The 25,502-nt window shown below is 41.0% G+C and overlaps 1 protein-coding gene across 1 annotated transcript; it reads left to right on the top strand.

Moving 5' to 3' along the window:
- Window positions 1-7,486: 7,486 nt before the first annotated feature.
- Window positions 7,487-25,235, top strand: TMEM123 (transmembrane protein 123). The gene is made up of 7 exons (XM_005482588.4): window positions 7,487-7,495; window positions 8,479-8,884; window positions 13,654-13,722; window positions 15,830-15,892; window positions 20,560-20,754; window positions 22,116-22,269; window positions 23,363-25,235. Exons 1-7 carry the CDS (start codon window positions 7,487-7,489, stop codon window positions 23,385-23,387), a joined length of 921 nt encoding a protein of 306 aa, XP_005482645.2. The 3' UTR covers window positions 23,388-25,235.
- The last annotated feature ends 267 nt before the right edge of the window (window positions 25,236-25,502 follow it).

Here is a 25,502-nt window from a genome sequence, read left to right as displayed (position 1 = left end):
ATTGCAAACCATCATCAAAAGAGGATGGATAATTAATGGTCAGTATTTTCCAGTGAGCTATTTGCTCCCACAATAAGATGTCTACAGTACAGAAATGTGGATGTGGGATGCTCTGTACACACTCCCTGTATGTAAAATGAGGAATGAGATCACCTATTTGGAAGTGTCTGCCAGCTGTGCAGATCTAAGCTGCTTGCCAGATCAGCTCAATAATTTCTCCATGTTCTCTCATACAACCTTTAGGAAAGCCCATGCAAATTCCACCCCCCATTACACTGCCCATCTTCATATTCTGGTTTAACACTGGATTTCAACAAAAAGGTGCTTAGGAATCCAGCATACCTATCACTAAATGCACTAATCCTAACCTTTGCACACTGTTATCCTGAAATTTTTATTACCCTGCTATCTCTTAGTTCTAATTTCTGTTGTAAATCTTTCAGTTGTTAGCTGTGCTTTCATCATGTTTATATGGTACCTAAAATGATTTGCCCTCTGTTCTGTTTGTTTGGCCTCCCTGTTATTACAGAAGAGGAAGCAATAAAAAATAATATTCACCCCTTTCCCACAAATTAATTACACCTTAGAAGTAGTACCTTGGCACTAGTTTATTTAACAATTTAAAAAATCACCTAGCAAGAATAACAGTGTGAATACCCTGGAAGTGCCTGACACAAACACATAGGTCTTAAAAGGATCCTGTGTCCAGAGTATTTTTGTCAACCTGACTGACATTCCTCCAGGCACCTGTAGCTTCTGCACTTCACATGTAAAATGTTGCCACTACATCTATTTGAATAAAATATATTGCAGTGCAATCTATTCAACCATTCTGAGAATATTACAGTTTTTTCACATCTTCAATTCCATTTATTACTCATGAGATCAAAGTTCTATTTTACTAAGCAAATGATGCACTGAACCCACATGAAAGTAACCAGAAGTTTTATAAATCAAGGCTTAAGTGCCTAAATGCATTATTTATTTCAAGCAGTAATTTAAAGAGTTGAAAAAGAAACATCATCTGGTAATTTGTGCTATCAGAGAAATTCAAACTGTGAAAGTTACATTATTCCCTGTTGGCATTTCATTTCTAGATTATGTCTATAAAGCACAGGAAAAAGTACCATCTTTGTAATTACTTCAAATTTAATTTCAGGTATCAGACGATATAAACTGTGCATTCACAAGCTGATGTGCACCATCCACAGCCACAGATGCTTCAAAGTGTACCTGCTTCAGCATCGGCTACAATCCCTTATACAATCACTGCCATAGATGCTTAGAGATATGTTCTGCTGGGGACTTGGCCATGGCCACAGGTGTTTTAGGACGCCCTGCTCTTGAATGGATTCATCTACAGGGCACAGTCCCTTCAATTCGAGTTCCCACTGGAGTTCTAGCCTGTCCAGCACAGCTGTACAGACAGCAGCGATGCCCGGGCCATCTGCCAGCCCAGTCACATTTCCATTGCTGCTATCAAACTGCTCCCAAGCAAGAACAGGGGTCTGCCAATCAATAGCTAAATAGCAAGAAAAGCTGTTAATTCAAAGCACATTCCAATGAAATCGGTCGTTATCTCAAACTCTTTGAGCCCCTTTTTAGATGTCAAAAAGGACTGCTGTCATTTAACCTCAGAGGATTCCCAGGAATTTGTGTCAGCAAAAGACTTAAATGAAAAAAGTGAGACTATGAGATGGATGTACAGGCAACCACAGTGAGAAGTTCAGATATTCGGAAAAGCTGTCTCAAAGTACCAAGAGTTACTGATGGAAAATTGTTTCTTGTGATACTGGTTTTTGCCTTCTTGAGTCCTGCAGCACATTTTTTCAGTTCAGGACCAAAGTCTGATATTTCACCCTGGCTGGTTGAGGAGAATGTGCTTTCCAGCTGCTTTGTGTCATTGCTACAGTATTAGCCCATGTGTGCCAATATCGGGGTGCCCACAATGAACAGTGTATCAAAAGCCCAAACGAGTTTGCAGCTCACAAATTGTTAACTCCCCTAACAGTGACCCAATCTGCCAAACAAAATGATGGTCTAACCAAACTAACTCCAGTATAAATATTTCATCTTACTATTATGATAGATTTGAGCAGAAACAGAAGTAAATCCTCTGGAATCTAAAACATTTAGTAAATGAAGACTCACATTGCAGCACATTGCAGCAGTGACCCAGTTCACTTACATTTTCATAGCAACAACAGACATATCTGCAGTCCTTGCTTAAAACACATCAGTCATAATTACTATCTGGAAAAAAGGATCAGTTAAAGTGGATGAAAGCACTTTAAGACCATCAATACTGAAAGCAAGGAACTTGCTTTTAAAAAGGATCCCATGTCTAGAGTATTATTGTCAACTTGACCAACATTCCTCCAGGCACCTGTAGCTTCTACACTTCACATGTAAAATGTTGCCACTACACCTATTTGAATAAAATATATTACAGCGCCATCTACTCATCCATTCTGTGAGTACCATAGTTCCCACTACGAAAGCAAGGAATTCTATGACAGACATAATTTACAGATTTTTTCAGCTGCTAATCACAAACTCCTGCTTTCAGAAGGAGTTTGGTCTGTGCTTTATACACCAGGATTGATTAATTGTCTCAACTGTTTTCCTCAACAGAAATAAGATCAAACAAGATCATAAGTGGAACCTACTAGAAATTTCATCTTATTTCAGGATGCTCAATAACATTAAAGTTAAAAAATTAGGAAAAAAAAGGAAGAACTTGGTAGCCCTGTAGTTGAAGTAGACTGCTCAATGCTGCTTTCCTTGCAATACACTGTTGTGGGGGCCTGAATATATGTTGTATTGTAAGATCTGTGTGTGTCTGAGTTGCCCCAAACGAGCTGCAGCTGCAGGGTCCTTAGTTGGGCAGCAGCTGTAGCTCGTGAAGGTAACTGAGATAAATAGGGGTGGGTCAAGAGCCCAGGAGGAGCCCCTGAGAAGATAGAAAGGACTGTGCTGCAGAGAAAGGAGAAGAGCCCCAGCAGAGAGGGAAGAACAACACTGCAGCGAAGATTACAACACACTGTCACAGACTGCTAGGCTCTGAATTAATATAGTCTGAAGTTGAGAATTCTTTGTAGCTGATCTAGAAAGCTTAGCTATTTAAAAATAAAAACAATTACATCTTTTACTAATCAGCAGACACTTTTAAAGGAAGCAAAAGGACTGCAAAGGAAGCTTATTAGATAACACTGTGAACAATGTATTGGTTGTAAAATTATATAATCATTTTTTTCAAATAGAAAAAGAGAAGTCTGAACGTTAGAGACTGGGATGTTAGTGAAGATCAGATAGAATAAGCCAGGCTTGGCAGGGAAAATCTCATCTTGGGAATTTTTGAGTGCTTTAACTGTGGAGTTTTAATGTAGCTGGTTTTTAAAAGAAATTTTTTAATTGTCTGGGCCTTCCATCAGCCCTGGCTCCCCCAGCGCTGAGGTGGCAGGGTCACAGAGGGCAGAAAGCTGGTAAGGGCCATGAGCCATGTCTTTGGGCCAGTGGGATGAGGCAGGAGGCAGAGTTCAACCTGTGGCACGTGGGCTCCATGCAGGCCTCAGTACAGGGTCATTTCATTTCATGCCTACAGCTGGGATGTCTTCTTCTGTGTCTCTGTACATTTTCACCTAAGGCTGTTAAAGGAAAACATTTCACTGTCTTACATTTTTTCTCCTAGAAAACACCCACTGGGCATGGAATTCCCTATAGATTCATCTGAAGATGCATATGGCTGGTATTCTGAATTTATTAATTGCAACATTACCATACAGTGCATGAAATCCAGGGCAGACTTTTTTCAACAGTTAAATAGTTTTTCTTTAATATTTCATTATATCTATTTTAACGCCCTAGAATTCTCAGAAACTCATTAATCTAAGTCAATGTCAACAAGGCAATACTGATATTTTATAAAAATATATTGGTAACTTCCCAAACTCATGGTTCAGTCTAAGTTTTGACATGGCATGTAAGACAATTTTTTATGATTCAGGTGTCTCTGCGGTAGACTATGTCATGAGAACTGGCACAGTACTCTTTTAATTCCTGCTTAGTTGAATATTATTTGCCATCTTTCTATGATTATTTTAATTCTTATTTGAATAAAAAGAATAACAGAAATATTTGAGTAAAAGAGACTGCTAATCAGATAATACAATGCAAGTAATGCAAAGAAAGAGAATACTGTCTAAAGGAGACTTACAGACTTACACTGTGAATGTAACCATCTATTGTTTTCCTTCCTTGCCCTCTGCTATGATTTTTCAAGGCACACCTCTCCCAGAAATCTCACTGCATAGGAAAAAAGTGCATAAAAATCATGTTTTTCAAAGCCAAGTGTGACACCCTCATGTCACTCAAAGTGTTGAGGAAAGAGATAAAACATAGAAGGACTGTTGCAAAAGATCAGTCAGATAAATATTAGCCATGTTTCCAAACCACACTCTGAAATAGCTTTTTACCTCTTTTGTTGCAAGGGCATGCCAACCTATGAGATGACACATACTACAGCTCCTATTAAGCTCAACAATTGCACCACACCTAATCAGACTGGGTTCAAGATTTTTGTTATCAGGATCAGGGCAAACAGAGGCCAGAAGCAGTAGCAGCAAGACTTCATCTTGCCAAGAGTTTACCTGGCCACCCTGTCAGTCCAGTTTGTATTTGTATTATCCTGCTCCTCTGGACTCTGACAAGATCAGCCAAAGCTGCTTGCCCCACTTCTTTTTAAATAACATAATCATAATTTGATATTACTTTGTTATTAGTTCTTATAATAATAACTAATAAGTTTTCTTATTCTATCTACTGTTTCCTCAACCTGTGTGTTTGCTCAAGAAAGGAAAAGTAGAAATCCTCCCCAATATCAACACAATATTCAGCTGAGGAAAAAAGGACAAGTATTATTTTCCAGAATATACTAGAAACAGAAAAATAAGGGAAGCAAAATTTTTATTGACTTGTCCTCTGCAGACTCTTCTAGTCCCTATTTGAAACCACTTTCTGTCTAATTTTTGATTTTTTTTTTCTCAGTAAATGGTCTTGATGTCATTAATTTTCTAGTAGGTTTGTAAGGAGGTCAGATCACTATGTGGAACATTTTTTCACAAAAATTAACACAGCAATATGTTCCTAAAAGGTATGGATGAATGAGTAATGGAAACCAGGAGAGCACAAGGATCCTACTCCTTCTCAAACACAAAAGAAGAAACCAAAAATTTAAAAAAGTCAGTGAGCACAAGCCAGCCTCAGCTCCAGTAAAAATACAAGAGAGCTAAATACTCCTTGCAACAGCAGCAGTCATGCAAGACCTGCAAAGGCCAGAATTAGGGCTCAGGCTCTTTTGAGCTGATGAAATTGTAACAATGCAAAGGCAAACCAACAGATCGGTAAGAAAATCAGGATAGTTTTAGCAATGAACACTGTAAGTTGCTGATGCTTCATGTGGCCACTGCTTCTTAAAAAATATGGCTAATCATGGTTGTGTCAATATAATTTAGAACTTAATTCCTTACTTTAAAAAAAATTGCATGAAGAAACCCATATTTGCTAAGAGTCTGGATTAAGGAGATTGACACTTTGATCAACCTGTGTTGTTATCTCTCCTTCTACAAAGCTCAAGTGCTAACTCTGCATTGCAAAGAAGCAAGGATTAAAGCTGCCCTTGCTAGCATTTCAGCAAAACATGTTGCATGTTCCTGTCTTTTTCTGATTGAAATACTTTGCTGTAAGCTAGCAGTGTTGCTCTAACTCCAACCTCTAAGAGCATAAAAAATACATGGGATGTGAAGCAAAGTGTCTTCTATTATGTTTGGAATAAGGCATTTAGGGGTCGAGAATAAACACTAAGTTACAAGTGGGACCTGTACAGAGCAGACACCAAGCCAAGTACAGCCTGGGAGTGACTGCTCTGGCTATAACTTAAATTAACATTCCTTAAGACAGCAGGACAGCTTATCGAGTATGTCAGCTAGGAGAGATGAGAGATTACAGAAGTGAACTTCCATGGCACAACAATGGGTTACTAACTAATGGGATGTACAGAGAACTACAGTACTCATAAAACATTTACTAATCAAATACTGAGGCCAGTTTTGAATACTGACTGGAGCTGGTATTTTGGGTTCCTCGGTTTGCCTTTGTAGATCTTTCCTGAGGACCAGGTTTCACTATGTGAATAAAAAGTTTTCCTCTTCAAGCTGGGTGTTTCTGGTTTTCCACTGATCATCCTTGTGAGTTAACCCTATGCTGGGCCTGTTTTGTTTCACCTTCGCCATCTCCCCAAAGCCATTTTATCATCTCATGAATAAAACGCATCTGAGATGTTTATGTTTAGGGTGTTTAGGTTTTTAATAATTCTGTTGTGAGGCTTTAATTTATAATCCATGTGTGAATGTCCTAAGAGTTACACATCTACCTCAACAACACAAGAACAACTCTCACCAATCAAGGACATTCCACTAAGAGGTCAGATTGTACCTCTGAAAGCACTGCCTTCAGGCAATTCCTGTCAGGGCTCTGAGTGCTCTGGCAAGCCTAAACTGGTCATAACAAGCCTGATCAACCTCACCTGTGACCTCCATGCACATGTCTATGCTCATTCTCCCAGCAGCTCTATTTCAGCTCTTGCCTGAGCCTTCAGCCCCTGCCTGAGCTGCAGCACAGCTGTGCCTGTCCCCAACTGTCCTGATTTAGAGACTGGTTTTGCTAAAAGGACTCCAGACTGACAAAAGTGGTAGCCTTAAATCATGTCCCTTGGAATGACATTAGATTTATAACACAGCCTTGTTTCTAAGCCCTCTCCTTCCCAACTAGACTCCCAGGATCAGGCTCATCACCTTGACTGGGGCTGCTGTGGGACCCTGTCACTATCGCCATCCTGCCCTGCTCAGCTCCTGTGGAAGTGCACCAGGTGAGCTCCTGTGGTTACCCTCAGCACCCATTCTCACTGCTCCCTGCCACTGGATATCATACAGAACTGGGGGGAAAGAGTCCTCTCATAATTTGTATCTCCATGTGGGAATCTGTATGGGAAATCATTATTTACACCATGTACCAAAAGCGTACGATTACTCCTACTAAGTTTTCCCAGAATGGCTCTTCCACAGTGTAGGAACATCTCCCAGCTACCCCAACACTTTGAAATTCACCTCCCACAGAACAACAAACACCAAAATTAAACAAGACTACACAATCAACACAAGAACTTCCAGTATCTCTGCCTTACACAGCAAAGATTCTGTGCAACTGTGCCTCAGCGCCTGCTAACTCATCACTTCTAGGTTAGCTACACTCCTATCTCCCACAATCCCATGACTGCTCTTTGTTCCATCCGTCTTAACTGCTCTTTTCCTGCAGTTAAATTAAGCAATGTTAATTAGGATGCTTCCAAATAAGTTGTTCCCAGTCTGGTTAACCCTGGTAGTCATTGGAGGAGTGGTCACTCTTTCAGCAAGAACTGAAAGATCTAGGTATGTTGAAGGTACAGATATATCTTATATGGAGAGAGATATCCTCTAAATGTATGTTAGTTTAATAAATTACTATTGTTTTTCTCACTATAAGTTTTGCCTCTGTAACCATAGCCCCTTATAATTAGTAACATATGATTACTAGTATTTCTAAGCTTTTCTGGAATTAGGCTAGCTGGAGACACTAGTCCTACAGCCATCATAAAGAAAAGCTTTGGAGGATCATCTCAAAAAATCCACAGTAAAAAGGTGCATATTGATCCTTGGGTACCTTAGTCATGAAAACCACACAGGAAGCTCTGCAGAACAAAGGCATGAGAGAATGCTGGAAGTACAGTGCATGCAGCTGTTTTCTCTGAATGCAGACTGAGGGGCCTAAACAGGTTAGAATTAAAAAGGAATAAAATATCACCACTTTCTTGCTGAGACTTACAGAGTAAATACACGTCTGCCTGCAGGGAAGCGAGCTAGGTTTCACACAGTACAGCTTCATAACCTGCCTGTGAGCTCTCAGTGAGACACTTCACCCTCTCTGGCTCAGATATGTGGCTAAACATGGGAACACCGTTGTGCTGCAGCGAACATAAGTGTAGTAGTACATGCAAAATATTCTACTGTGGCTTTGCTGCTGATCCTTAATTATCCACATTAAAAATTGTTCTTTCCTCTGATAAATATTTTTCAAGTTGTTTTCACTCTTAAGAATATAGTGACAAATTCCCTTTGAAAAATAAATTCCCAACACCACGGTTATGTTAGAAGTTCTCAGGAAAAATTTGAAAGAACTGAACAACACGATTGTTCCCTTTCACTTTTCCCCATCGCCTTTGTGGTCGGTTTCACAATTTTTCAAGCATATCGGGAAATTTCAGGCACCTCGGGAAAGCGTGTGCAGTGAATCCAGGTGTTGGTTAGGTGGATATGCTCAACGAGGAAGATAAATCCACGGAGCTGAGGCTCTGCTGGCAGATGTGGAGTGGTATTTGGAAAACAGCCCGACATCACCAGCCGTGAGCGCTGCTCGCAGGCGGCGCTCCTGGAGCTCGGCCCTGTTTCCACAGGTGCTCACAGAGCGCCAGAGCGCCGCTTGGGTGTCACCTCTGTAGCACCTGGTGAGGCACACGCATCTCTCCGCTTGATAGCCTCCCCTTATGGCCACCGCAGCGTCCTGCGGCCTAGCCTGGCAGAAAATACTGCGAGAAAGGACAGAGAGAGGAGCCCACCTCGCCGCGCCCATGCCCAGCCCGGCCCCCGCCCCGCGATCCCGCCCCGGCCCGCCCCTCGCCCGGCACCGCGCAGACCGCGCCCGGCGAGCTCCGGCGGCCCCTCCGCGGCCATGCGGCTCCTCGGCGGCGCCTCCTGCGCTCTGTGGGCGCTGCTGCTGCTCGCCCGTGGCTCCCGTGAGTAGCGCTTGCCGGGGGACGGGTCGGGCCGAGCGGGCGGAGGGGCTGGCCCTGCGCCCCTCGCAGCCGCTCTGCCTGCCGGCTGCCGCCGCAACTCCGCTGGGCCCGCCCAGGCCTCGTCCCGCCGCTGGTGGCCGGAGCGGGGCCGGGGCTGCGACCTGGCTGCCCCCGAGCGCCCCGGGGCGCGGTAGCGGGACGGGCCGGGCCGGCGGTCACTGGCTGCTCCCGAGCGGGAGCCGAGGGGCCCGGCCGGCGTGCCGGGAGCTGTGACAGAAATGGGGAGGAGCGGGAAACGTTCGGGGTGTTTGTTAAGCAGAAACAACAACGACAGAAGAACCCCCGGGCAGCGCTTGGGCTGGGGGAGCGCGGGGAGCCCGCAGGGATGCGCGGGCGCGGCCCCGCCCCCGGGAGCCGGAGCGTCCCGGGAGGGTCCGGCCGGGGCAGCCCCGGCAGGGCCGGGAAGGGCCGATCCCTGCCCTCTCTGGGGCTGTGCTTGGGACTAGGGGCTTCAGGCCCAGGGTGGCGGTGCGGATGGCACAGCCGCCGCGCTTTGTCGCGCTTCTGGCAGGCGCTCGCAGCAGTGCCCCGTTGCAGTGGCCGGTTCTAGCAAATGAACAGCCTTGTGCCCGGGCTCAGAGCACCACAGTCAGGGGATCAGCCTTGACAGGCATGAAATAAACCGAGAAACGTAGAGCTCTGAGCTGCCGGAGTTGCCTTTTCAGAAGACTGCAGTGTCCCATACGGTGCCACACAATTTTTCGAAGTAAAGAAGCCAGAAGATGATGGGTACTGGAATTAACTTGCTGTAAATACTGCCGAGGAATCTCAGTCCAGCAGTGTTAATATGCTGTTGTTTAATCTGGTGAACTTGTAATATAATTTGATTTTTAAAAAATAGAATGAGGAATGTAAACAGCTTTATAATTTCCCTTCCAAAAAGAAAGGCAAGTTCTTTTTAAAAGGAATTAACACGTAACTTGTTTGTTGCTTTGCTAAGATCTTACGGCCTCTTTTAACAACAATAGCCTGTCATTTCATGTGATATAAGACTGCACTGGTCTGTCTCCTATCATGCTGCTTCCTGAGTGCATGTGGTGATTTAACTCAGAATACAGTCACTGCTGTCTCCTGGGGCAGGGCTGCTCTCGTGTAACTCCTCAAACTCAGTTCTAGTCCTTTCTCTGTGTGTGAGCTTCCTCTGGAGCTCAGTTGTGATATGTTGAAAGAAATTGTGCCCTTTTAAGGCTCAGTTTAATGTATCTGTTGAAATAGCTTTTATTTTTTTCCCCTTTGTCCACTTAGAAACTTCCAGAAAGTACTGCTGAGATTTGTGTTGATTTCAGCAGACATTTGTGATTATCTAATCAGCACTACAGGAGGAAGTGTGAACCTCATCAAATACTCCAATATGCAAAAAGTGAAAGTGGCAGATGTGTCTCACTCCAGTTAATATTATTGTGCAGACTGGTTATTTCAATATAATGCTGCTCTTTTACTCTGCTGGACAGTTTTATTTCTATGTGTCAGTCAAGCCAGTGGAAGAAACATTATTTAACTAAAATAATATGGTTTAGAAAAAATCCTTCCCACTATTATGTAAAATCCATCTGGCTTCCTGGTACCTGGGTAAGGAAAATCCCCTCTCCCTGTCAGGAAGTGGCCCCCACCCCCTTCCTGTTGTGTTGAGAAAAGGTAGCGAGTGACGTCTTCCAAGAGCTTACTTGTGTACAGAACTATTCACAGTAAAAAAATCAGCAGCAGCAGCAGCCTTCAGGCCTGAAAACAGGCTTGATATTTTGATTTTAATGTATCGTATTCTCTTAGAAGAAGTTATATTCATATTAATCTAAGATCTGTGCTTTAACTGTTCCAGCATCTCAGCTCTTCCTCATCTGGATTTCTTAGAGATTACTGAGCAAGTGGGTGACCTTTCTGATGGACTGCACATTATCAGTGCTTCTGTACTTTTGGGGTTTTAAACCAACAACTGCAGAATGACTTTGGCATAAAACTCCCTTCTGTGCCTGCTATGCATTAATCTTGAAAAGAGAAAATGCGCAAAGAGAGTTTTAAATACAACTTTTGCCATGTCCCCAAAATGAGTACGTAAAGCTGTGCTTAGTAACATTGGGAGTTCATATACCAACATTTTGTGCAGCATAAAGTTTAACTACACTAGACATAAAATGTATGTGAGTCCTTAGAAATGAGTTGGTCTTTTATGTAATGGTTGGAGTGAACAAATTGACCTTTGTCACATGCAGGTAGTTGACTGACTATTGGCATTCATTTGTGTAAGTTCCTTCTACCAGGGATCAGCCATGGAGAATAGTAATTTGGTATGTGTCTAAGCTGAAGACTACAGATTCCAAGTGACTCCTCTCCACTGTGTAGATTTTTGCAGCACCTGGCAAAATCAAGTCCGTTTTACATCCTGTACTTTTCATTTTTAGCAGGTATCCCTATCACTCACTCTGTATGTATTTGTTTAACACACAAGCACAAATCGTCAGTCTCTGCCACTTCAGAAATCCCAGTTCCAGCTATGAAACTGGAATAACTGGACTGGTTTTGCCCTTTTGAAAGTTTGCATATCCAGATTGTCTCCAGTTCGTGACTTCTGATGCACTAGAGCAACAAAACCACAAGAGGCCCTGAAAGCACTCGAAATGCCAGACTCTGACAGGGGCTTTCACAGGAAGCACACTTGCCTTCAGATACACCCCAGCCAGCCACAGTTCTGTGGTTTTTTAGCTGTATCTGTGCCTGACCTTAAACACAAACAAAACAGTGTTGTTGGACAAAACTCAGGTTGATCCCTCATCTCTGTCCTTTTCCAGTATGTGGTGCTCTGATCCAGCTTTAAGTTGGGTATATCCTTCTGTTGGTTCTTTTTACTTGTGAAAAATGAAAACTGGAGATCCTTTCTTCCTGTCCTCTCTCCTCTGGGTCACAGGGAGAGTAAACCTCAGCACAGAGTTTCTCTGCTTAAGATTCACAGGCCTGATGTTGCAGCTGATGCTGTGGCCCCAAGAGCTCTGCTTCTGCTCGTGCACAGGATGCTGCAGCTGGCTGCTGGCTCTCTCGCCTTCCTTCCTGTGCTAGCCCATGTGTGTCTACACCTGGGCCTGTGTGGATTTCCAACCCCTGCACTTCTCCGTCCTGGAGAAGGCCAGAGCCCCTCCCTGTTTTGCTTTGGGACAGTTGGACGGTGAAGCCTGTGGTCTGGGATGAGAGGTTCTACTTGTCAGAGCCAGCCCTGCATAAAAGGAGTCCTTTCTGCCTCCATTTGAAGTCTCCTGCTTGCCACTGCAGTGATTCATGCAGCTTCAAATTCAAGGGCATAGACTCAGGCTAGAGAACACTTTGGGAATAGTATAATTTTAAGATGTTCTTTTATCGGCCTTGTCCCATTCACTGTGATGTGTTCCAGTGTGGAATATGCTTATGCAAAACTCCATTTAAGGAGTATTTATATTCTGGAGCCAGTGCATGTTAGTCAAACTTACCAATGTTTTGATTTGTTTAAGAAGGAAAAAAATAAGTATCTTTTAAACTGGATAAGGTCCTTGATGTATTTCAATATGTGCAGTCCAAGCTGGTGTGAACTAAACTGAGACAGTCCTGGCTTTACTTCCACCTCTATTCCCTGCCTGTCTCTTTCAACCAGTAATATATTGAGCCCTTTCTACTGGTTAAAAAATTTCTCTGCAGAAAAAACCATTGTGTGCTGTTGAGGAAGGATGTAGTGTCAGTTTTGTGGTGGCTTAGCTTTCCCAGTCAGATCATTGTTTAATGTGGGGATATAGAACAGTTTTTGCAGGATTGGGTCCTCTCTGGGGGAAGCTTAGTTTAGCAGCGTCCCATCCTTTGTTTGTTTGTTTTCCTTAATCTCCCTAATTAAACAGTGTAACATACTTTGCAATGCTGCCCTCGGTCTTGATACTGTAGGGATGAGATACAATGAGTTATTTTGCCATTTGCAAACTTCACCATTTTGAGACCTTGACTAAGGTTTTGTAAGCATGGAGAAAATGCCCTATTTCTGTGATACTCAGTTTAGGTTATTTGCTTGTCTTTTACACAATATTAGGTGATCAGAACTAAACTGGTTGTCAAAGGCAGAATCCACGACTGATCCTCTTGTATGTGTGATAATGTCAGTCTAATCATTCTCTGTGGTTTATCTTTAAATTTTATCACTTCTTTGGAGACGTGATCCTTCTCAGTCCCATTTCCCACCTGCTAAATGCTCAGTGGATGCATTAACGTGCCCTTAGTCCCGAACTGAATAATGTAACTTCTTAGTGGAGCTCATTGTGTTATCATGTTGTCCATTTAGGGCCAGAGAAGCACCTCTCTGCCTGAAAAGGCCTGGCAAACTTCACAGGAAGAGGTAGAAGTGAGAAATTCTTTCTCTTCTGCTGTAGGTGATTTAGGTCAGATGTTATTACTGAAGGAATGGGCCTGATTTTTTGCCTCCTTTGGTCTCATTTCATCTTAAGGAAGATAAAAACTTGGGATGGGGATGATGGAGAAGATAAAGGATAGGAGGAGTTTCATTTGGTGGTTGGGTAGTATAAATGATGTCACTTTTAATGCGCTCAGAGCAGGCTGTTGTGTTAACATGCTTCTATATCATCATTATGACTGACTCCTGTCCATGGTAAATTAGTCATTTATATGCCCAAAGCAAGTGGCAGATGCTATACTTTTTTTTTCTTCCACCTAACACAATCTTATTATTCCTGTGTTTTTTAATATAGTTAATGAAGGGACAAACACCACTGAAGATGTGAACAGCACTACTCCGATTCCAGGCAGTAGGTTGCCAGGTAATACTTTAGACATTTCTGTTGCTGTTCCTCAGTAGCATCAAGAAAAGCAATATGCATTGTTTGTTGTTTTCCTTAAACTGTCTTGTAATAATTTGCATTTTATTTTATTTTATTTTATTTTATTTTATTTTATTTTATTTTATTTTATTTTATTTTATTTTATTTTATTTTACTGAATTGTGAGCAGCTGTGGGGCAGAAGGGAGGTACTCTGATTGCCACACCTATTCTGGGACAATTAAAGATATTTAAGGGGAACGGTAAAACCCAATTCAATTCTCATATCCTTGGGTACCCCAGAGCAACAGAGAGAGGAGAAGTAAAATGGGAAACTATTGTGTACAGAACTAGAAACACCCAGCAACGTGAATTTACAGTTAAAGGGAGAACCAAGAATTGTGCTAGATTAGAATTCAGTAATCTTCATGTAAAGGCAAGGCATTTTTTCATTTGAGTCATTTTTGCCCTGTATTACTTCAGTCATCTCATTTACTGTTGGCCAGCAATACTCTGCTGGTTAACTCACTCTGTCTCGTGTTAATTGCAGTACTGACTCACACCCAAATTCCAGGCAGTGGATGTGGCTCCTTTTTACCTGTATGAACATGCAGTCCACATCCAGAGCTGTCCCAAGGTTGCCAAAGTAAGCACTTGGAACCTGGGGAAAACTGAAAGATGTGTTCTGGTTACAGTGTTGGGGCCTTTGTGGAAAAAATTTAACCCCAGGCATATCCATGGCTTATGGTGGGATAAAAGTCAACATATGTAAGAATGAATGTGCTTGTAATTGTACAATCACAGACCCTTTCTCAAAGGCAGTTAAATCTGCAACTTAATGTCCCAGTTATGTCAGTGTAAGGGTTGATTGTGCAGTGCACAGTGTGGGGGCTACTTGGTGTGATTATACCAAACAAAAAGCAAAGTAATGCCCTCTGTAATTTCCTCTCCTCCTACCATTTTTTGGTACGAAGATGTAAATTTGGTGCATTTGTTCTTAACCTGACCTTGCTTATAATGTAGAGTTTTAGACTAGACTTTTCCAGTGGTAAGAACAGCAGATCAATTCAGAGGAAATAGGTGTAGGTCTGCTTCTTGATTGCAGTAACTCTGTTGCTCTCCTCTTAATCTCTGAGGTTATACTTTGTTCTTCAGCCATGCTGAAAAGCAGCAGAGCTGTTGCAAGGCCCATAGCCCTGCCAGTATTGGAGGGTGCTGTAAAAGATGACTTACTTCAGAGAAAAGAATGGTCACAGAATGAGCATTCACAACAGTGCAGAATGAAGGGGGGAAGGTATGGGCAGTGACACTCCCAGGAACAGCCCAGTAAATCTTTGCCAGGAGGAAGAGACACTTAATCTCTGAAGAGGAATGCAGCAATGTGGAGAGAAATGAGTGGGGGAGTGCCTGAGAAGCCTAGAAGCAGGAAGGAGGACTATAAGGAGGAAGGAGGGACAAGAAAAAGAGAACAGGAAAAGCAGAAGTGAAACAAAGGAGAGAAAGGCCACTAAGACTGGGTTGCATTTTATGTCTGGAAACTGGTACATTCTTGGGACTTTTTTGTGTAGGGAACTTAGGTATGCAGTAAGATGTTTCTCAGAGTATCTGTCTGCCCCTACTTGACTGCAGTATATTCCCAGTATCATCCCAGTTTGCAGCAGAGATGCAACAAAATGAAAGAAATGATCAAGAGACGGAAAATGGAACTGAAATAGAGGAATAAAAATAAAAAGCTGTTCTCCCTCATAGTGCATAAGTAGGTTAAGAAAATTAGTGACAGTATGGCTATATTGTAGCAAACAGAACAAAACATGACAGAAGTGGAAGTCAACAAACAGAGGATGTGTAAAGAATCAGATGCAAGCCATTTGGGCACTGATGTGCATACAGTGTTAACTGTGTTCTTGCTGCACTGAGATCTGGAAGCATTTTGCAGAGGGATAAAAACCATCTGCTTTGGAGTGGGCGACTCTCTACTGTATTCCCAGCTGTAGTCTCTAAGCACAGATACCCTGAAGACAGGATTGTGTTGTGGGTACCTTAATTATAGTATGTTAAAATTAAAATGAATAATACTGATTTTCTTGTTGCCTTTTTTTTCCTTGAAGACAGTAGCAGTTCACCCAATGCCACTGCATCATCCACACAAACTACAGCAACACCTACAGGAGGTATGTATCTGTTCATTACTGTGAACCTGGAAGTTAGTTCCAAACCTAACCCTGATCATACCAAATTCTAAAGAACAGGCCATCAAAAGTGGGTATTTGAGACAGGTGTTACCATTTTAAGGCTGGGAAGCAACATCTAAAACAACTCTGAAAAGAAGCTATATTGTTTCTCAAATTTAGGTACCATACTTCGTCAATAATTATATTTCTATTGCCATTTAGACACAGGAATCAAAATTTAACTTTGAGGAAGAATTGCAAGAAGTTGGGTTTTTTAACTGTTTATTCTTCATCTTTAAGCAAGCTTCTTCCATTTTCATGAAGATGAATAGGTTGTTATGCAAACAGTGCATATCTGTTTAATGTTATTTCACAATAAACAAATTTAGGGTCTAATGAAATCCTGGGAGCTTGAGTTTCAAGAGTAGGACTCCATTTCTTTTTACATAAGACTCACAGAATCACAGGATCATCAAGGTTGGAGGAGAGCTTCAGGATCATCTGTCCAGCCATCAGTGTAGCACTGCCATAGTCACCCCTAAACCATATCCCCATGTGCCACTGTGCCACATCCAGGCTTCTCTTGGACACTTCCAGAGATGGTGACTCCACCAGCTCCCTGGGCAACTTATTCCAATGCCTAACCACTCTTTCAGTGATTTTTTTTTTTCTAATATCCCCTGGCACAACTTGAAGCCATTTCCTCTTGTCCTTTCATTTGATACATGGTTGAAGAGACCAATGCTCACCTCACTACAACCTCATGGCACCTAATACCTCAGAAAATAAGGTATAAAGAGCTCATAGCACAAACTAGTGCCATTTAAACCAGTATCACTCAAGTGGAACAATTTGTCATGAGTATGTTTGCATTGTTCTAGCACTACTGTATTTCCTTCAAAACCTGCCCAAACAGCTGTAAGTAAGTTTAAAAAGGGAGTTAAAACATTAATCTCCTGGAAGAACTTGCACAGAGAGATTTCACTGCATTAGTAAGGACTGGATATAAGTTAATATCATGCAGTTGTTCAGGCTGTGGTGCACAGATAGAATATTGCATCTGAGAGAAGCTAGAAACTGGGGCTCCTTTGTGTTAAGAGCCATGTGAAAACAGGGCAGAAATGTTTAGTCTGCTTAAAATGCTTTGTGTATTTGTGGAGTTTTATGCTGATCCTAAAGTCCCAGCTATGTCATTTCATTTCTAGTACAACTCTTACATTTTGTCTCTGTAATTTCCAGATAAGCTCTGAGCTAGCACACTCAGAAGGTGCTTCTTTTTTCATTTAAGTATAAAATACTCACTTGGGGAAGAAAAAAAAACCCCAAAGGTCTTTACAAAGGTCTTTGCAAAGACCTTCCTTTTGATAGGAAGCAAGTGGTGCAGTGTCTCATTCCATTGCCTGCAGTGTAGCAGTTCAAGCATGTCTGACTTGGAAAGTCCAGAGATTTCTGTATTCTCCTTGTTGCCTTATGGCCATCCCCTAAGTGTGTGAAGCCACAGTGTTTCACCCGCCCTGTGCTCCTTCTGACTTCTGCTCCAGCCCTTGCAGTTTCTTGGAGAGCTCTGAGTTTTACTAGTTTTGGATAATAACACTAAAAAGAAGCCTGAGCCTTTTACTGCGAGGCATAGGATAAACCTAACAGATAGCTGTGCCTTGCTTTGCAGGTTTTGTGATTCCCCTTCTTTTGTCTTTTTTTCCCTCATTAGAAATGTCATAGATTTTAATACAGTGTTCATGTATTTTGATTATCTGTCTCACCCTCTTCAGAAAAAAGAATAGTAGGTATATGTGTTTAATTAATTTTGTTTAAAGTCTCTGCTATTATTTTTTTGGGGAGGAGTGGGAGGAAGGGAGTTCTTGGTGAGGGAGGCAAAAGTCTGTTTCATTCAATCATTTTCCTTGCAAGAGAAAGTATTTATTTTAGGAAGGGTATTCCATAATAATCTTGCATGTTAGCACAGTGCTTGCACAATTTGAGTTTTGTGCTTGTTGAGTTAGCAGCACATGCTGCTACTCCTTTAGTGCTTTAAGGATTCTTATCTATGTGCTATGTATATATTTTTTTTAGTTGATGATTATAGCATAGTTATTTAATACTTAAACACAGGTAGCAAACTATGTAAAATACTTGTCATTTAAAAACAAAACATCATAAACCTGAACTATATTACTGCCATGCATCCTTTTTAAATAATAAAAAATAACTCAGGCAGTCAGGGTTTGTTTAGTGCAGTGTTCAATGAAGCCCAGCTGGTCTTTTAGGGGGAAAGTAATTAGGGCAATAAAAAATAAAAGGACAGATGTTGCTAGTAAATATTCTTTCATCTTCACTCTGTTTGTTTAAAATAGTATAGGTAAGATTTTTCAAAGATGGAGAAGAACAGATTCATGCCTGATTCATGTCAGCTTCCCAAATTCTCCAGCTGCCTCAGATGGCCTCCCAATGATGTTTTGAAATGACTGATGCTAAATATATTATGAAAGATAGGTCTAGAGATGAGACAGATTTTACTGTTAAAGTTAAATCACCAAGGGCTGTAATCTTGATTAAGTAAAAAAAAAAAAGGATTGCTACTAGAAAAGAGAGGGGGAAAAGTAATGTGCAAATGTGCTGAAATCCCTCATAGATGTTTGGATTTTTTTCATCCTGACTTAGGTGTTCCGTAGGGTAATTTAATACCCATGGAATGAGTACCAGCTTTGTGTAACATCATTTTATAATGTTACACATCTAACAGTTAGCCATTGTATCGCTCAGAAACAAAAGGCTCTTTGACACTCAGAAATCTCAGCTCAAAAACAGCCCACAGAAAACTGCTTGACACTTGCATCCAGATTGGTCCTTTTTTGGTATCACTTATGTTAGGAATGTACTTATGGTGTGGTTTCATGTCATGTAACTGTAGATGGTTTCCATGTAGACATTTCCTTGCTTGCTGCCTACAATGAGGAATCATTTGATATTTATGGATCATTGTGCCTTTGGGGAGTTTTACTTGTCAGTATTAAAACGTGCCCTGAATTTTGTCTGATGTATTTTATGCATGCTTCACAGAGGAACTGAATTTTCGTAATTGTAACAAGGTAAGCAAATGAATATAGTGTTCCAATTGTTCCACCTCAATGAATGCTCATTTCAGAGGGTTTTCTGGGTTTATGGCACAATACAGTTATAACATTAAAGAACGGGAAAACAAATAACATTTACAAAGGAGTCTCTGTTTTGGTATTTCAGTAGTTTTAATGCTAAATGTCTCAGAAGCATTGTATAGGTTAGTTACTTTCTGCATGTTTACGTTGTTATATTGAAGAGTTTTTAAAGTTTTTGATACTCATATCAGCACTGGAAGCTGTGATACTTAAATCTTAGCAAAGACAGTTTTGTATGTAGTTATCATGTTTTACATAAACAAGAATTTTACTCTACAGAAGCATTTTAAATGCTGTATAAAAAAAGGCAGAAATTGAGCATCACAGTTACTCTAGAATTGAGATGAAACTATCCTCCAATTTTTCTATTTTTAGTCAATTTCAAGAAAACATGGATATAATTAGAAAATAGATCTAGATAGATAATAGAATAAATTAGGTAATCGATAATTAGATATGATTAGATATTTGAAATTCCACGTTGAAAAGTTTTCAAGGGGTGTAAAATGAGCCCAGCTTGTGTGAAGCTATAGAAACAATACAGAAGTAGGCAGCTGCAAAGGAGCTGTTTCTCTCTAGAATTCTTTCATACATAAAAGCTATTTGCATACTACTGTCTGCTTAGAGAAATGTTTAGTTGCATAACAGACTCATGTTTCTTGTTAGCTCCTTCTTAGAAAAATAAGTAATTGTCTTACAATCATTCTGTTTGGCTGCTGTCCATGGAAGTTCTAAGGATTGTGCTATAAATAGAAATTTCTATTATTCTTGAGTTTTGTATAATGGTATTTTTATTCTGAACAGTTAGTGTTTTCTGAGGAGGGAAGGGGAAGTGTAAGTAAAAGTAAAGTAAAAGACACTACGTCAATGAAACTTGAGAAAAAGCATTCCCACCTTAGTTTTAACCTTGGCAAGACTAAATAAATTACTTAAGCAGTACATTTATTTAGTTTAAATTTTATCATGTTTTATCCCTACCACATAAATTCAGAATTCTCTGTGGTATATTTTAATGTATATGGAACCCTGGTGATGCTAGTGTTTCGTTCAAAAGCAAATGAAAGATCAAATCATTACTGAAATTATTCTGTTCTTATCAGAAAAGCTTTGTTGTCTGAAAATGTAGGCACTTCACATCAAAAGTAATGCTTGATGGACAACTTTATTGCATTTTAACATCTTATAAATTAGGCATGATTCTGTGGAGCTAGGTTGTTACCAAAAAACAAAGTTATCACCTAACTCATGACTCACCTAAAAGTCATCATATATTATCCATATTATCCAAGTTTTCTTTATAGCCTTTACTTTAAATAATTCTTGACCTTGAGGCCCAGAAATCAGAAGTTAGATCTTCCCAAAGGAAGGTCTGTATGCAAGCCTGGACACCATGCAGTGGCATTTTCATTCTTCCTCTGTCGTTCTGTTTGGGCATGATAGATGTGGTCTTACTCAATGAGTGGACAGTTGTTTATTTTGATTAATTTTTCTGCGTGGTATCACAAAAATTTCCAGGAGTGTCCAGCAGTACTACTCATGTGACCAATACCAGTCAGCCCAACACCACCACCACCCCCACGTCTGTGATCCTGACAATTCAGCCCAAAACCAGCCAGACAGTGACGCCCACCACAGCCTCTGCAGTCACATCGCCAGAAGGCAACGCTACAGTCGTGACCACTCCTAAGACTTCCTCCACTTCTGTAACAGGTGAGTTCATTTCAGCAAGCTCATTAAGGCTTGGATGCACATTCACATGGGCTGTAGAACAGTTCATTCTACAGCACTGTCAAAAAAAAAAAGAAAGAAGGTATTTGCATGCTAAAAAGCAAGAGTAAAGTGGGAATTCATTACTAAGCTGGATAATGTTGCTCTGAGTACTCCGCTTACTGAGAGACTTGACAGATTTAGGGAAAAGAAAAAAAAGTGGTTTTATCCAGCAGCCACCAGCAAGGAGATCAGCAATGCAAAGGAGAAAGCCTCAATTTTGAATACAACTTGTGTGTTTGTTCAGCTCTCCTTTCTGCAGTTTATTTGAACTCATCTCTAATACTTCCTTTTTCACAGCTGACCTATATCTCAGAATTTGTCTACTGGCTTGGTAAAAATACTGAGTTCTGTTAGCAATGTAATGAATGTTACCCTAACAGAGAATAAAGCATGACTGTGCATGAGTCACCCCGTATGTAAAAGTTGTCAAATACAGTTTAACTGTACCTGATAATACAAAAACAGTGAGTGCAGAATTCAGTATTTCCTTGCACTTCTGAACACATCAGGAGTGCTCACATATCAGTGAAGCGTCATTGGGTGAGTGAAGGTGTCACTGGAAGAACTTGAGGGTGATCATGTAACTCTCTGTATGTAACGAGTACAAATAGAACCAGGCACAGACTGGTGTGAGTTTGTAGCAGATGTAACCAGTTCTAGCTGTGGCTTATCTGAGGCCATGTTGTCTGTGTCAATGTTTGTGTCAGGCTGCAGGGCTGATCTCACTTGGGACTGTGAGGGTACAATTCCATGAGACAAGGTAAAGCAATCCTGACAGCTCATTGCCACCAAGTGTTCTGCTCCCACTACACTGACTGACTTGGAGGCTGTTGGACCCCCTCTGTCAGGATGACTCAGTTATGTTCATCTGGATGAAAGCAGCTTCCTTTGATGCTTGAGTTCGTTTCAGGCCACCTTAGTGAGTTAAATTGGCTCGTGGAGGGTGTGGAAACCACTAGAACCAGCCTAAGAAGAGCAGGAGCTCCATGTGTAGAAGGAGGGGAGAGCAGGGGAGAGAAAAGGCAGGAGGAAAAAGGGAGGTGGAGAGAAGGAGCAGTTGGTCTTGCAGAGACAGCAAGCAGTTGGATTAGCTGTGCCCATGTCACCAAAAGATGGCACTTAAAACCAGAGCCCTAGGTTTCTGTGCTTGGGTTGTGTCTTGTCAGTTGATCTTGGTTAAATTTCTCTAAGTGGGTCTTTAGGTGATAAATCAATGGTGAGGGCAGGATGTACAGAAGTAGTCCTTCAAAACACAATTTTGCAAGCTCTTTAAAATGTGCCTTTTGTTTTCTTCTTTTCAGCCACATCAAAATCAGAAGCTGTCATAGTCAAAACCTCCAGATTTGATGTGGGCAGTTTTGTAGGTGGCATTGTGCTGACTCTTGGAGTCCTAGTCATTCTGTACATCGGCTGCAAAACTTACCACTCTAGAAGAGGTATTCAGTACAGAACCATGTAAGTTCCCTAGGGGTTGTCCCTTGGCCATTTGTTACTTTCTTGAGGGGGGAAAAGCAAAACCAAATGGGTAGAATGAACTCTGATCCATTTGTTTAATGTACATTATATTAGTATCATTAAGAGATTTAACTCTGATGTTTTGTTTTTCACTACTTTTGCCATTCTTCATATGCCTCTATTCTGTGTTTTTCTTTTCTCTCATCTATTATATAAAATAATTCTATTCTTTTTAGAAGGGTCCTTGTCTTTTGGCTAGTCCATGAATAGTTAACATTTCACTGAAACTTCCTGCAGTTTTCAAGATTTCTTCTTTCTCCTAGACTCTGTTTGTCTGTTCATTCTTTGGTGTTTTCATCCCCCCTTGCCATTAATGTGTAGTGAATTCTAGTCAAAGTTTCTTATCCTTACCAATTTCTTATCTTACCATCTCACTTGCTATTATTTATGTTCGGCTCTACTCCAGGCTTCAGGACTCACCCACATTTAGTTTAAGAACTAGGTTGCTTTACTTTTCCTCTTCAGTGTCACCCATCTCAGTCAAGAGGCTTGTTCTAAGTGAGGTGATGTCATTACAGTGTTGGGATACTGGTGTTCAACCCTTTTTTTCACTCCATCTTGACTCCTCCTTACTGGTCATGGAATGAAGGCAGTCCCTGCTGCACCTTTACCCAAAGTGGTGTTTGTGGATGGGTATTGTAAAATTCACATCAACAGCATCTTCAAAACAAAGGGAACCTGCTGCTGAGCTTGTGCAGTAGCTTTGTTGAACTTTACTGCTGGTTATAGGTAAGGCAGATAGGATAAACAGGCCTGAGCAACAGCTGATGTAAGAGTGCATGAATGACAAGTGGAAGACAAGGTGTTAATGAGGCCAGTGAAGCTGGAGGAGTGTTGCCAAAACAAAACTGTTCAGCTAAATTCATGCTTGTCTCAGAGAGGACTGTAACTCCCAGATCAGTGTGTCCTTATTCCTTCCTAGCAAGGCATCCTGTGCTCAAAAAATAACCTTCTCAGCAGCATCTGGGTGGCTCTTTCTCATGTTGGCTGTTGCTTGTAGTGCAGAACATTAATCACTGTGTTTCTGTTACAGTGATGAACACGATGCCATCATTTAAAGGAGACTTCAGAGAAGACAATGTTGGAAACCCATCCTGTCACAGCTGTTCTAACTACTGAAAGAGTTTCTTTCATGAAGATTATCACAGTCTCTAAACCTGTCTAGGGTGTTATCCTGCAAAATGTTGAGACGCTTTTAAACATCCTGATTTTTACATTGGCTCTTTTAAGAGGAACGCAGCACTTTGTAGGGACAGTATTTTCTTTTTCCAGTACTTGTAACGAGATTTAGAGAAAATCACATATTTGAGTCATTTTAAGGTACACACACAACTCTCTGAAATAGCTAATTACTAGCACAGGCAATTGCATCCATGTGATTCTAAGTAAGTTCAGGGTTTTTTTTCTAAAATTTTGTATTAGATTGTATTTATTTTGAAGTTTGATGTGAATGTTAGTTTAGAAATTTCAGGTTTTGAACAACTCAGTTCAAACTCAGTTAAGTTTTAATAGGCTTCAAAGGAGGTGTGGTTAGACAAATGTATAGAAGGTGATAATGATTACTCCTAAATGTCGGTCATTAGCTCGCCAGTCAGCTGCAGACACTTTACTTAATAGGCTGTATAAGGAGAGTAGCTGCAGGAAACATGGACTGAGTGGAAGTATCCATCCATAACCCTTTTCTCTTAAAGCTTCTTTTTTTCTAGCGTGTACTAATGAAGCTTGTGCAATTGAAGATTTAATGCAAATGGAGAAAAGTAATTTTGCCATTATAAATATAAAAAAATTCTAAAATTGGCTTTTAAATTGAAGGTAGCAATCACTTGGCTCTTGGTTTTTATTGTTATGAAGCTGTCTGCAGTGTTTTAGCAGCATTTGATAATAATTCAAAGTTATATAAAGAAGGGAAAACCTATAAGACAGCATTTTAGCAAACTATAAACTGCATTTTTACAGCTGTTTTCAGAACTTGGTCCTGCTGCACAGATGAACAGAGGTCTGGTCAGAAGCCCAGCTGAAGGCACTGGGGCATCTCTGAGCACACCTTCAGCTGAAGGCTCAAATGCTCTGGGGGTCCTGTGCAGGATGGCTGATGCTCTTCCCATGTCACTTCTGCAGGTAAATCTGCAGGTAAATCTGTCACCACTCAGGTTAACCTGCTGACTTCAGCACATGGGCTCCTGACTTCCTCTGCTGTAAGGAAAACTAGAACAAGGATCAGGAAACACAGGCCTGCATCTCTTTAAGCCACTGAATGATTGTTCAGTCGTGCTCAGGCTTCACTTTAGACCCATCCCTGTTGAAGAGGGTTGGTGTGTCAGGTTTGACTGTCCTGGTTACTGCTGCCACCAGTGCCTCATGCTGGGCACAGGGGACATGGTGACAGGTGAGGAAAGTCACAGTGGGAACTGCACACAGGTCTGTTGGGGGCTGGGGAACAACTCATCAGGGAAAATGTAACTGCTCTGGAACAGATTATTTTCTTAAGCAATAGTTTATTCTGACATGCAGTGTTAAAGTGACTATATGGGGGTTTTTCCTTTTTCACATGGAATAAGTAAAACTGTTTCTAAGGCACAGGCAACTCTAGCAAACCATGGCTAGTGAGGCATCTTAGTAGCTACTCACCTGAAAAGGGGGTAACAGGGCTGTTTCATTTTTTTACTGCGTTTGAGGGTCGGGGGAGAGAGAGTGATTTGAAGCAACTTTTGTATTTTTTCTTAATTGTATTGTTTGGTGGAATATTACTGGATTTGACTTGAAGAGTTATGGAAACAATTCTTTCATGGAACTGTAATTCCTTACTTTGTAGAAATTAAGATAGTTAAATGCAACTCAGTTACTGGGATTGTCTCACCTCTACTGTACAGACAAATAAAATTAAATCTTTGGAGTTACAAAATTAATTTCAGTTGAATTTTTAATTTATTAGCTGGTTTTGTAATTCCCTCAGTCCTTTCCAGAGTCATAACCATTTCATAAGAGCATCCACTATATATACTTTTAAATGCTAGAATACCAGACCTAGTTCACTTTGCCTAGTTCAATAATTTTTAATTTATTCTGTAATCTAATTACTACTGTAAGTAAAGCAAAACTATGTGCTTAAGACTTCAGAAGTGTCAGTGGAAACATAAAACCAGACTTCCTTTCAGGTGTTTGGAATCTTGACA

Source organism: Zonotrichia albicollis, chromosome 2, assembly GCF_047830755.1.
Source record: "Zonotrichia albicollis isolate bZonAlb1 chromosome 2, bZonAlb1.hap1, whole genome shotgun sequence".
Lineage (NCBI taxonomy): Eukaryota > Metazoa > Chordata > Aves > Passeriformes > Passerellidae > Zonotrichia > Zonotrichia albicollis.
Note: the sequence above shows the minus strand (reverse complement) of the source record. Positions and strands in the feature narration are given on the sequence as shown.